The 13,480-nt window shown below is 42.2% G+C and overlaps 1 protein-coding gene across 1 annotated transcript in view; it reads right to left on the bottom strand.

Moving 5' to 3' along the window:
* Positions 1 to 3,541: 3,541 nt before the first annotated feature.
* The window catches only part of LOC136443886 (nucleolin-like), a 30,452-nt gene continuing 20,513 nt past the window's right edge, over positions 3,542 to 13,480 (bottom strand). Inside the window, exons 23-27 of the mRNA XM_066441260.1 lie at positions 6,435 to 6,494; positions 6,078 to 6,155; positions 5,679 to 5,750; positions 4,695 to 4,784; positions 3,542 to 4,343 (exon numbers count right to left, since the gene is read on the bottom strand). Of these exons, the coding sequence (XP_066297357.1) occupies positions 4,276 to 4,343; positions 4,695 to 4,784; positions 5,679 to 5,750; positions 6,078 to 6,155; positions 6,435 to 6,494 (368 nt within the window). The 3' untranslated portion in view covers positions 3,542 to 4,275. The remainder of the gene's footprint in view (positions 4,344 to 4,694; positions 4,785 to 5,678; positions 5,751 to 6,077; positions 6,156 to 6,434; positions 6,495 to 13,480) is intronic.

Here is a 13,480-nt window from a genome sequence, read left to right on the forward strand (position 1 = left end):
GGTGGTGCCTGTTTAAGGGCGCACCTTTGTTCTGCGCTGCTGGCCATAAGCAGCGAGGGATCAATACACGGCTAACGCCCTGAGTCCACACACAGTCCTAGCCTACGCAGAAGTCTCCGGGGTTGCTTTGATATTTTGCGCATTGCTTTCTGCGTGATATTGCAGCGTTATCAAATAGCTCCCGTTTTCTACAATTTGTACGTGTAAATACTTGGAGAAAGATGTATTAGCCTCCATAGCAATCTCCTTTAAGGTCCAGTATTTTTTTAGTTGCTTACTGTTTTTTGATGGCTGTCGCTTTTTCCCAACAGCTGTGATGGCCAATATAGATTTTGCGAAAAGAGTAGATATTAATCACGGCAATGTCAATGATTAAATAATTATTATTCTAAACCACTGGTCACTCAGCAGATTTAGAGAGAGATTCTGTATTTGGAAAATGTATCAACTTCTCATCTACACCTAACACAAGTAGTCATTCTACGTAACTTTACTTTTTTACAAATTCACAGTGTTATTCTAAATTCAAAGTAAGCTAGCAGTGGTGCGTTACACAATATATAAAAGAAATAATTTTGTAAAAAAATCATTAAAAAACGATGTATCAAAAAGCCACCGTGCGCAGCCTGCTACCCAGCCTATAACACAGCTTGACATTTGGTGACCTTGTACGCACTCGGCAACGGAAATAGCCTGTTACCATACAGAAAGGACCGCTGTTGAACATGTCCGTGATGACTAAATAACTGTTTTTACAATTGACTGCACTTGAAATAAAGTTGTTCCAGCGTTTACAATTGCTTCGCTAGATCTCTCATCAGTTTGAATTAAGTGCTTTTGGTACAATAATATCCGCAATTGCCTTAACAAAACTAGCTTGTCGGGATACAAAACATTGTGTTGTTGAACCTTTTCTGAATGGTGAGAGATTGTTGTGTACAATAGAGGCCACCAGAATAAGTCCCTTTACTCCTGACTGAACTGCTGAATTGCTGAGGTTGCACAAAGAAGGGTTAGCTTGACTACAAAGGCTTGCGTAATTGAATCGAACAGCTTGTTCGCTGACTGAACAAAATAAGGCGAAAGACGCTGGTTTAGTTTCCTCTACGTCTATAGATTATTACTTTATGTTCGTCCTGTTTATGATTACATGTCCCTTTCATTATATTTGAATTAAGTGATATACATTCAGCTGAACAAATGAACGATCGAGTAAAGTAGAAAGTTTGTACTGTAAAGCATCTTCTCGACCATACCCGGTCAAGTGAACGGTTCATTTAAGCGGTTCCCCCCGGTCGCTGAAGTTTGGTTAGCAAACAAACAAATATTGATCAACAAAGGTTTTGGGATGCATGTCTATTATACAAACCCATAGTGATTGTGTGTGTTCTAATGTTTGAAAAAAGAACAAACATGTCAGAACTTCATAAAGTTTGAGAAAAAACAAACTTTGTCAGTGTTTCTAGGACGTCACATGTTTTCCGACTTTTCCGACTCCACAAGTTAGATCATTACAATTAACAAATAACGCAAACGTTGTTTGCGAAGGTCCAGGAAAACCCTTTCAAAATGCATTCTTAGAATATAATTTGCTTTTCTTTGAGACTATAGTATGTGTTTTTCAATCATCCTGCGGCGTTTCATGACGACAACAGCAGTTTCATAAATCTGAGAGACACGGGAATTCTGCACTCCCCACCCTTAAGTAGTCTCTATCAGACTAACTACGCCGGCCATAGGGAGAATATTTGCCAGGGTTTCATTTGCAGGCTCCGTTACGCGGGCGAATATTCACCATGGACTGACTGCTGGCTAATTATTCCCTTTTCTGCCGAATTCTACGATCCATACGCCCGTACGATGGCTTGGTGGAGGCTAACCTCCAAGTCCCTACCTACTCCCGAAACTATTTTGGTTACAGAGCCCGCCCTTAACTCAAACATGTTTTTCTCGGCTGACAGGTGCGGTACTCAATCGACAACAAATTGTCACTTCAGCCGGGCGTGAGGAGGGGCAAAGAACTGAGGTTGGGCGGAACTGTTCCGCAACCGCTCGTGCGTTCAATGTTTCCCCCGAGAGAAAAGTGTAGATTTGACCCCTGGTGGATTTTAAAACCGACTTTTGTGGGGTTTCAATCCTGAAATGAGATTAGCGTACGGATGTTAATCGTAATGCACATGTTGTTTTAGCTTTTGACGGACCATGTGCATGTAGAGACTTTGTGCGTTGTGATTGCTTTTTCGGATCGCATTGTAGAAGGTTTCGCATGCCTGTATATCTAAAGTCAGCATTAGGAGGTCGGGGGTAGGTTCAAACGAGACTTTAACACCTCAGACAGAGTATGGTCACAAACACCACGTCCAGTGGTCTATCTCGATCCCTGCTGTAGTGGCGTGTATGATCCAGGGGCAATATATAGCCTGGTATCCAAACTATGATAGCTCCCGAGTCTCTTCTGTCCTCTCCACAAATATTTACCGAGAGCACAGAAGAGACTCGAGAGTCGAGAGCTATTACAGGTTTGGAGACCAAGCTAAGGGCAATACAACCGGAGAGGGCACCGCCCTACGTGCATGTTTAAAGCTACACAAAAGGTGTGGGAAGGCCTTTCTAAACTGAAATGTGCACGCTTCCTCTGAAGGGGACATTGTCAGACGCCAGTTCTCTTTACTTTAAACGTTTACTCCAGTAGTTCCTTACACGGCTTGTACTTACGAACTCTAAATACAAGACAGATGCGTTTCATGAAGTTGCAATGGCGACTCGGATGTTAGGAATGATATTATAGAGGACTCTTTAGCATCAGTTATCCACATCCGTTGCAGGTATGCGATGATGAGTTGTCATGGTCATTTCAGTCTTGAACTGTGTAGTAACATGTTATCTTTTGGACTATGACCTGCGCAACTTTCATGTGTCAAAGGTATTAATCTATAAGCAGATTTTGGGGTGCTGGTGGATGATCGCAACGTTTTCTTAGTCTCCAAGCAGACCCAACGGCTCTAAAGACCGTATCCAACTGGAGTTTTCATTGGAAACAAATTTCTTTCTGCCAGTTGGATACGGTCTTCGCAACCTATAGATCTGCTTGGAGATTAACGTTTTATGACTACTGGGTTTCTCTAACAGCTACCCACCCAAACAAATCCACACCTTCACATGTAGAATATAAATATTGGTGCAGCTGTCCACTGATGTACAATTCATCCTCTGGTTCATCAAGTTTTCCCCACTCTTCCTCACGGCTATATGTTATATGTAGTGCATGCAAATATGAGGCAACACTGAAATGCTTTCATGTTGAATACAATGATTCTTCTTCTTCTGTCATCCTCCGTTGAGGTGAAGTATGATGTTTTTTCAAGTAGCTAGTAGCGCAATGCGGCTTCACTACGGCCCACATTTTCAGCTAAGCACACCGGGTCACCCCTACTCTTCTCCATAAGTGTGTTGTGCTCCTTTATGTGCAGAGGTTTGAAGCAGTGCAAAGCTACCTTAACTTTTCTCAATGGTAGACACATCCTTGAAAAGACCCAAAACATTCCTGTTTAGTATTTTATTTTTTACTTCTTCCAAAATACATGACAATTTCTTCACCTTTAACCGTGTACAATAATTACAGGGACTTAACTGAACAGTTGTACATAAAAATAAGGAACCTTTACCCTACCCTTAGTTATCATGTCAGCAGAACTAAAAAAAAAACATGACTTCATATCATCAGAGGAACGTATTGTACAAAAGTATTACATTTCGTATGTATTGGATAACATTTAGATAAACTACATACCTCTTATCAATACAACACAATAGATATCACTCAAGAAGTTCATTGTGTATCATTTACATTGACTTAACTTAAATATTAGTAAAAACAAAAAAAGTAACTTATATCAACGATTGTGGTCTTAACAACTGTCCTCATAACTTCACAAAGTAGTTCACAATTCCATGTAAATTCATTCAGAATGTATCTAATGCTTTAGATAGACTTACAAATATGAAGAAGTATATACTCCTATCCACATCAATACCATATTGTACAGAAACATTGAATGTATACTCATTTAGTTGCAATAGTATCTATGCACATGTTATAGGCACAAGCAAATTCCCTTCCAACAGGGAAAATCACAGAAATTTCATCATGGTTTTTCTCTTCAATGTTGGTTGAATTTTACACTTTATGAATGATGTTTGCTAAGATGCCATATTCAATTCTATGCTGGAACTAGTTTGGAAACTAAACATTTTGAATTCTCCAACTCCCCTGATCTAGTCATCAAATGTCTTCTTCTTCCCCTCGAAGGCCTTGATACCCTCCCTTGGCTTCTGGAAGCCACCTGGGAAAGGCAAGATAGTGCTCATGGTTAGACATTGACAAACTCAAATGTTTTAAAGTATTGACTGGCTTAAGTTACCTGTAAATAGATCTTAGCATGCGGGACTTAATTTCAATGTAGGAGGTGTTTGCGGTGTTTGAAGTGCACAGTTGGGATAAATGTTGTAACACAGTGCAAGACAGAGCACGTACTCACAAAGTATTGTTATTTCTTGTTGAGAGCTTACTGTAAACACCAGCATAAAAACAACATTTCATGGTTTACACCATTGTACTTTATTGGTGAGATTTCAGATATATATGGATGCACAATTTTTTTTCTTATTCATTGATATCTGGACAGACTCCTCACCTCTTCCGCCACCACGACCACCCCCTCGGCCACCACGACCCCCACGGAAGCCGCCGCCACGTCCGCCTCCACGACCCCCTCGGAAACCGCCTGGTGAACAACACAAATCACAAGCATTGGTAATGCAAACATCACATAACAGACAGGGGTACCATTAGTGGTGCGGATCGGTCCGGCCGGACCGGTTCCGGACTTGTAAAACGTTTAGGTTCAAGTCCAAAAAAACCTAAACGTCTGGAAACAAGTCCGGACTTGAAAAAAAATTCTCTCACTCATACACTCCTTTTTGTTTTAAACCATCTTAAACCTTCTTTAAATCGTGAAATTTGCACTAGAAAAATATTAAAATATTGCTGTTTTTGTGTTTATAACTGAACTTTTGTGTTAATTACTGACTGTATATAATTCCGTATATATAGTTTTCAAATTACGTGTAAAATATCTGCCAATATGCAATTTTACATGTAACACGAAAAAATATTCCCAAATTATTGTTCAGGTCCGGACTTTCAAGTCCGGACCTAAACCTAAACCTCTGGACTCGAGTCCAAACCTAAACCTAAACTCGGGTTTAGATCCACACCACTAGGTACCATGGTGTAACCTTAGTGGGAAGTTAATCTTTCAAGCAGACGTAAGGATGCGGTTCATTCTCAGTGTTTCAACCTTGTTAAAACAACATTTCAAAGTTTTTTTCTAGTCTTTTTGATTGGACTTTTTCGAGTTTGCCTCCTTCTGCTGGCAGTTGCTCAATGCAAGTGTGGAGCATATGTCTCTGTTGTTAATGTGTATTATGCGATTGTAAATCCTGCACCAATTCAGCACTAGAAACGCTGCCATTGCACTGGTAATTTCTGACCAATGACCAATAAAAAACATTATTACTATCAAACAAATTTCATCTTTGTAAAAAACTGTGGTCATTTTTCAAGTACATGAGAAGAGTAAGCTTCTTTCACGGAGGTAGCAACGGATTTGGCCTACCTCCACCACCACCCTGGGGGCACTCCCTGGAAAAGTGGCCCTCTTCTCCGCACTTGAAGCAGCCACCGCCTCCTGGAAAATAGAGACCTTCTGGTTAATATGATCTGATTCCAGCCTTTTTCATATCAGACAGGCTGATTTTGTTGGCCAAGATGACGGGTTGGCAATTATCTATGTCCGTCACGAGCAACAAGATTTCGCCAAATGATGGTCTGAAAGTAACAAGAAAATGTTTGAAACTTTCATGATTTCATCTCACCTTGTGTACTGCACACTACAGCAGACACTTGGGGAGGTATACTGCAGTTTGACTACCGGTACCACAACGCAGGGTGTACCACAATATCACAGTAAGCATACACTAAAAGTTTCACAGAAGTAATAATGGATTTGGCCTACCTCCTCCACCACCACCACCAGTGGGGCACTCCCTGGAAAAGTGGCCCTCTTCTCCACACTTGAAGCAGGCACCACCTCCTGGAAAATACAGACAAACACACTAAGAACTAGAGTTGGAGAACATAGAAGATCCCACTACACTTATCGAAAGTAAGGGTCCAAACCCTACAATTCAGCCTTACGCAGCTAGTACTTACCTCACAAAACTGTTGTGTAATGCTTAACACAATTGACCAGTTATGCGAAACAAGCAAAGGAACACAATTTCCAAACGTCAGACATCCTAAAATATTTTGATATATCTAAAGGGGTTGGCTAATGTTAAAAAGTCATTTAGTAAAACAAGAGGGGACTTACCACCACCACCACCGCCGCGTCCCCCACGACCGCGACCGCCTCCACGGCCACCGAATCCACCTGTAAAAACAAAGAATGTTCATTGAAAACCGTGATCTTGAACAGAAAGGCTGGAACAGTTTATACACTATGCATGTTTTACACCCCATTAAACTTGTACAAGGAATGCTGAATATAGAGTTTCTTATCTATTGGTTTGGCTATTCAGCATACACAGCCATCGCTGCCCAACTTGCCCTGCTTAATATTGCATGCAACTGCTGGCGAAGTACAATTCATTTTGAATTATTCGATGGAAGCCTGTGCAATACGAGTAAAATATAGACGGGTCCGGAACACCCATATGGAATGTCAACGAAGGCTCCTTTCGTTGTCCAATTTCTTAAGTTGATAAGGCTGCTCAACATTCCTTGTACTTAGTTACACCACTGACATGAGCACTTCTCAGTTTGTTACCAGACAATGAGCCAGTTTACGGTTTGAACTGTGCATGTGCGAGGTAAAAGATGAAGGCCCCAAACTTGTAAACAGTTCCTATCTAGACCATACTAGATGCCATGCCCAGATGTGTTATGTTGATGTCTAAAGGGCATTCAACTTTGCTCCATCAAATGCAATGTTCAAACTGCAAACCAGCTTATTCAAACAGATAAACCTGACACTTACATGACCACCACTACACACAACTCAGACACACATGAACTACAAGACATCTTGACTGGAACTGATCTGAAGGTTAACATGTCGAGTAGGTCATGTGTCTGATGCAGGGCTATCTCCAGCTTTAAATTTGTTTCCGTCCCAATCATTGTTCGGGAGCTAATGCTGTTGATTTTCGTTGTTAAATTTGTCAAATCAAGCTAACAAAAATACATTTTCAACAATTTTGTGGCATAAAGTTAAGAATTTTGGGATGGAGAGGGTTTTTCTGTCCCAACCAGCAATTTCCGTCCCAGGACGGAGGGATAGGTCCTGGAGACAGCCCTGGTCTGATGGATAAAATAAGGTGTGCCATCTCACCTCGTGTACTGCCCACTATAGCAGACACTCTGGGAGGTGTACCACAGTGTGACTACCACAGCGCAGGGTGTACCACAGTTAGCATACCAGGGCTGGTGTACCGCATGTTCCACGGCAGGTGTACCACTGTTGGTGTACCAGAGCGGGTGTACTGCTGTTGGCCTACCATGGTAGCTGTACCGCAGCTCCATACCACACCAGGCTGCCTGCTGTACAGGTCCAGCCTTACCGTTCCAAAGCGTTCAGTCAGGCCACGGGCACCTGACGCAACGAACCCATACCTTTCTACTACCAGCGAACACGTACACAGCCAGGCCGGGGGCACCTGACATGCCGATCCGATACGCTACCGCCACATGCCACTGTATCGTACCAACGAACCACCGCCAATCCAATAGCTACACAACCGCACGTTCCACTATATCGTACCAACCAATCAACCATCGAAATGGTTCAATGTTGGGTCAAGGGCACCACACAGCCCAACAGGGTCAGGTCAAGGGCAACCGACGGCCCACGAGCACCACATACCTGACCACCCAACGATTCCGTGCCATTCCGTACCACCGCATTAGCCATACCGCCATGGGCACCGTGATTTCGTACCACCACATATCGGTCAAGGGCACTGTGATTTCATACCACAACGTATCGGCCATGGGCAACTGACGCCCTGAGCTCTCAAACTGTCAACAGTGCATGGTTAAGAGGCATCATCCCAGTTCCATACCTCGTCCACCGCCGCCCTCTCCTCGTGGGAGGGCGAAGTCCAGTCTGAGCGTACGACCGCCGAGCTCCTGCTGGTCCATGTTTTTCAGGGCTTCCTTTGCTGCGTCCTCCGAGTCAAAGTCAACATATCCAAACCTGAAGAACAAAAGAACGGTGGGCATTTTCATCTATTTCAAGTATGCTATTTCAAGTAATTTCAGATTCAAGCTGTCAACAGAGGTAGAAAGGTTTGTATGTATGTTTTGGTGACATTCTACTTTATCTTATGTTGTGCACCAAAAATTTCCAATGCGCACCTACATGTATCCCGAAAAATTAATTTTGACTTCTAAGTTGTGCACCAAAAACAATTTCTTAGCACCTGTTGCCAAAAATTAATTTCGAGTCCTGCATTTCAACGTGCTTTCCATTGCCTTACCCTTTCGGTCTGCCAGACTCCCTGTCTGTGATGATACGAGCGCTGAGACATCCCTCAAACGCCGTCTGAAGATCGTCCTCACCCGTGTCGTACGACAGGTTCTTCACGATCAGAGTCTTGCTGGCCTGCGCAGGAGAACCAAAACCTCCGGGGCTCCTGGCAGGTGGTTTCCCCGAGTACGTGGCTTTGCCACCGCAGTAGTCCATCCCCACGGACCGCCCGTCAACCTCAACACCATCCATCGAAGACTTCACCTCCTCAACTTTAGCCTCGCTCTCAAACTCCACAAACGCAATCCTACAGGGGAATTGTTTGTTTATTTGTATGCCTTCAAATCCTCTTTCCGAGACTTCAGGAGTCCTTCTTAAGTTTCAACTCATTCTCAATCTAAAAACTCAAATAGATGAAACACAACATCGAAAGCTGAATAGCCTTTAAAAACATTCAAAAGCCTTTTTTTTCATTTACAACTGATAGCTAAAGAGCCTTTGATTAATTTGAAAACTGACATGTATTAGATGAAGAGCCATGAACAAAAGACATTGACTTTACAGCCAAGCTTTCAAGTTTGCCTTCTCTGAAGTAAAGTAAATAAGTTTACAACTAAACTTAGCAAGATGGGAATTGACAATAAACCGTATAGTGAGCGAGTGACTTCAACAGAATATGGACAATGTTGTTTCATTTATGTACTTAAATATGTTATGAGATGGTTCATAAGTGACAAATCTTACCCCTTGGGCCTGCCAGTGTCTTGGTGTGTCGGAATGCGAACATCCACTGCATCGGTGAACACTTCCATGATGCTCTCCTTCGTGGAGTCATATGACAGGTTCCTCAGGAATAGGGTCTTTGCATCTCTTGCTGCTTTGTCTGAAATTGTGAAAAGAGGAACACATGAAAGGTTTGATTCTATACACATGACAAAATAATCAGATTTATTCCGAAAAGCAAGGAGGGACAGACATTTTCACTTACTGCTTAAACCCTCAGTCATGTTTCTGCACTAAAAAATTGGGGGACAACGGCTTTTACAGTCATGCTACAAGTTCATTTCTAAACCAATGCCCCACGGGGTGGTCTATGGCTGTTCGTTGGCACTTTTGAGTGATCCCAATATAGCTACTAGCACTTAGCTTTGGCAAGGGCACTCCTTAATTAAGTCTGGCTGATGTTGCAATCAGAAGATTGTGAATAACTGTATAGAAAAGATCAGGTGGATAATTGCACTTTTCTTTATACTACTATCACACAGCAAACCCACAGAACAGTTTCTATTATTTTACAACTTTTTACAATGCTAAAAGTCTCACCATCACCCCCCCAGCTTTGGTTTTGGCCCGGGCTCTTTGGTTCCTGTTTTTTGCTCTTTGCCTTCTCTACTTTCAGTTCTGTCCCTTTGAGAGTTGCTCCGTTCAGTTCCAGTCCTGCGGCTTCTTCTGCGGCTGGTATGTCCACGTACGCCAAACTGTGGAGGGGGGAGGAGCAACTGTTAGATTGGCCTCGAAATAAGTACAACAGTCATAAGTACAACAAGCTGGTTTACGGTTTAAACTGCGCATGCACAGCAAGACGCACTGTGGGTAATATGTCCAAGTTGAATGCCCCTAACTTGTTCTTGTCAAGACTATGCTTAATACATAACATGTCAAGATGTGTTTTTCACAGGAGCTGTTATCTTCGACCTTTCCTCATAGCATATTTAACCCTCCCCATTCCAATCCATGCACTAAATGTGTACAGAAGTTTCAGCATGACTTAGAAGTGAAAAGTTGAAATGGATGTATGATTGGACCATGAGCCTCTTAAGCCTGGTGACGTCACTCGAGGCTGTAGCACCAAACAAAGTATTTATTTCCCACCGCCTGAACACAGAGCACAACCATGGTATAGGTGGAACTGTTGCCTGGGCAGTGGTGGTTCATTCATTGTCTTGGACAAGGAATTTCTCCCTTCTACTGTGCAATTAGGTCACCAAAAATAAATTGATTTACAGTAAGAAGTTACTGGTGAACCATGCAATTATAATGCAAAGAAGAATAAATGTCTGGATCTTCCTGACACCAACAATACCTTCAACAACTCAGAAAAAAATCCTTTTTGCTCTTTCCATGATTACTTACCTTACACCTGAAGACTTTGTGAGGTACCGAAGATCCAAGACCTCCAGCCCCTTCTTCTTAAAGAACTTGCGCAGCTTTTCTTCTGTGACTTCCTCAGTCAGGTTTCCGACAAACAGGGTGGTCTGTTCACCTAGTGAGAGGACAGATAGAAGGATTAGTCATACAATTGGTCATATTTCAGATTCTTCTCTTTACATTGTCATCATTTGTTTCTTGCACTAACGGAGTGATGTGTTGTTTATGGCTTGTGTGTGTGTGTGTGTGTGTGTGTGTGTGTGTGTGTGTGTGTGTGTGTGTGTGTGTGTGTGTGTGTGTGTGTGTGTAGGCACAGGAGGACCTAAGTTAAGGTGTTTGTGGGTATCTGTGTGCATCTACACTTTCTACATGTTCTGCTAGAGGGAGCAGTGCAGTTTCTCAGTATCTGGATGTCCTTTAATACAATAGGAGGTAAAGTTTGCCATACCTGATTGTCTTGCCTTATTTTGGGTTCATTTTCTGAGTCTACCACATTAACTGATTAAGTCTAAATCTCAGTTTAAATCAAATTGCGACGATTAGAGAACAATTGAACTTAGAACTGTTTGCATAAACATAAACTGATGTTATGCAAGATTTTATGACAGTGTAAGGCCAGAATGGATCTACAATCTTGTACCTTCAACTTTAGCCTTCTTGGCCGGGGACTCCTCCTCAACAGCAGCCTTGGCCTTCCTCTTGCCCTGCTGGGGAGTTTCCTCTTCTTCGTCTTCATCATCTTCCTCCTCCTCATCATCACTGTCCTCCTCCTCATCATCACTTTCTTCATCATCACTTTCCTCCTCCTCCTCCTCCTCCTCATCACTCTCCTCTTCATCGTCTTCTGAACATGACAGAAAAGAACCCTGTTGTTAATTTCAATCCATGCAATGTTCATGACACTTTCACTGAGTTTATATTACATACAAAACTCTAGTGCAAAGCTTCGAATATTTCGTCTATTTCTTTCAACATGTATTTGATTATCCTGAACCCAAATATCTTTGGACTAAAATCTACAGAATGGATATGAATACACTTCTTAAACATATCTATACTAAGTTATCAGACATCTAAATGATAAGAGCACAAAAACAATCCTTCAATGAGAATTGGGAAGGTAAGGTTTGGAACATACCTTCTGCCTTGGCCTTCTTTGCTGGGACAGCCGCCTTGGTCTCCGCCTTACGTTTGGTGGCGGCTTTAGGAGCTGGGGTCTCTTCCTCTTCTAAATGAATCAGAATTTAACATGACAATGAAATTTTGCAGTGTAACAAAGACTCTGAACCTGGTAACCTAAGTAATTTATGTCAAATTCTTGCAATACACTTTATGATCTACAATATCGGTTGGCAGCACAGAAAAAAACTAGATCAAACATGTCATAAGATATATAGCCACCATTCATTACAGAAATATCTAGTTCATAGATCAGTTATGAGCTAACAGTAGCTTGGCATACATTCCAAAAGGGGCCCATAGCTGGGAAAACCTTAAGAACTCCAAGATGATCTGTACCTTCATCTGACTCCTCCTCACTTGACTCCTCCTCATCTTCATCATCGTCATCATCATCATCACTGTCCTCTTCCTTCTTCCCTGGCTTGGCTGCAACTGTCTTTCCATTCTGACCTTCGACCTCGCTTTCTTCACTGTCGTCCTAACAAACAGCAACGTTTGAAAATAATAAGATGGTGTTCTGAGCCTCAAGGATCTTTTCAGTGTTTCTAGGACCAAAAATAGTTTTGGATTGTTTTGGTATGGTGGGACCCAAGATAACAGTCACTCAAGGTTCTCTCCCCAACATCTTAACCACAGCTTTATCATACCTTAGAGGTTTACCGCTTTCTAGGTTTTCCTAACTAATTTGAAACAGCAAATCCTTAGAAAGATGACTGAAAAATGAGTGTCACAATGATTTTATCATCTAGCATACCTCGTCTTCATCGCTATCATCTTCATCACTGTCTTCATCATCATCACTCTCCTCAGCTGTTACCTTGCCTTTTGCAGGCTTTGCTTTTGTTGTCTGTAAGGGAACAAAAAACTGTTGAATCAACGATGCTGGACACTAATTCTAGTTTAGCCTGGTATGTATCCATTTGAACGAGGGAAAAGAACTCTGAAATGATCTTTGTCCCATGCCTTTCCACTTCAACGTCATCAACTTCAACTTAAGCTGAAGGTATTATATTCATACCTGAACCTCCATCGCCTCCTCCTCTGACTCCTCCTCACTGCTGTCTGACTCCTCCTCCTCTACTACTTTCACAGGCTGGGCCTTTACCTTCTTGGCCTTGGGTGTGGCAGCCTTGGGACTCTTCTGTATCAAACATGAATATTAGTTACAGGCATTAGTTTTTTAAAGGTGAGTTGAACACGTACAATCATTCAAAAACCTGAATAACAAAACACCATCTTCTGGAAACAGTGGAGAAATTGCAACACATTTTTTATTCACTCTAGAGAACACACAATGCATTTTATAACACAGTATACAGGAGTGCATCATACTGGGCGGCATTGGGTTGCAGATCAGTTTGGATGTTTCTTTTCAGGGTGGCGGAATTATGTTAGCAGATTTTGTAAAAATTTTCAGTGCAGTTTGTCTGTCTACCCTTGCTGCTGTGATTCAAAATTTGGCATTCTGGCACTTTAAAATACAATCAGCCCCTCAGTGGATAGCCTGAGCTCCAGGGCAAACATAGCCCCAGGAGCTGGCCAGTGAAAATACCGTGCAT

This window comes from Branchiostoma lanceolatum, chromosome 10 (genome assembly GCF_035083965.1).
Source record: "Branchiostoma lanceolatum isolate klBraLanc5 chromosome 10, klBraLanc5.hap2, whole genome shotgun sequence".
NCBI lineage: Eukaryota > Metazoa > Chordata > Leptocardii > Amphioxiformes > Branchiostomatidae > Branchiostoma > Branchiostoma lanceolatum.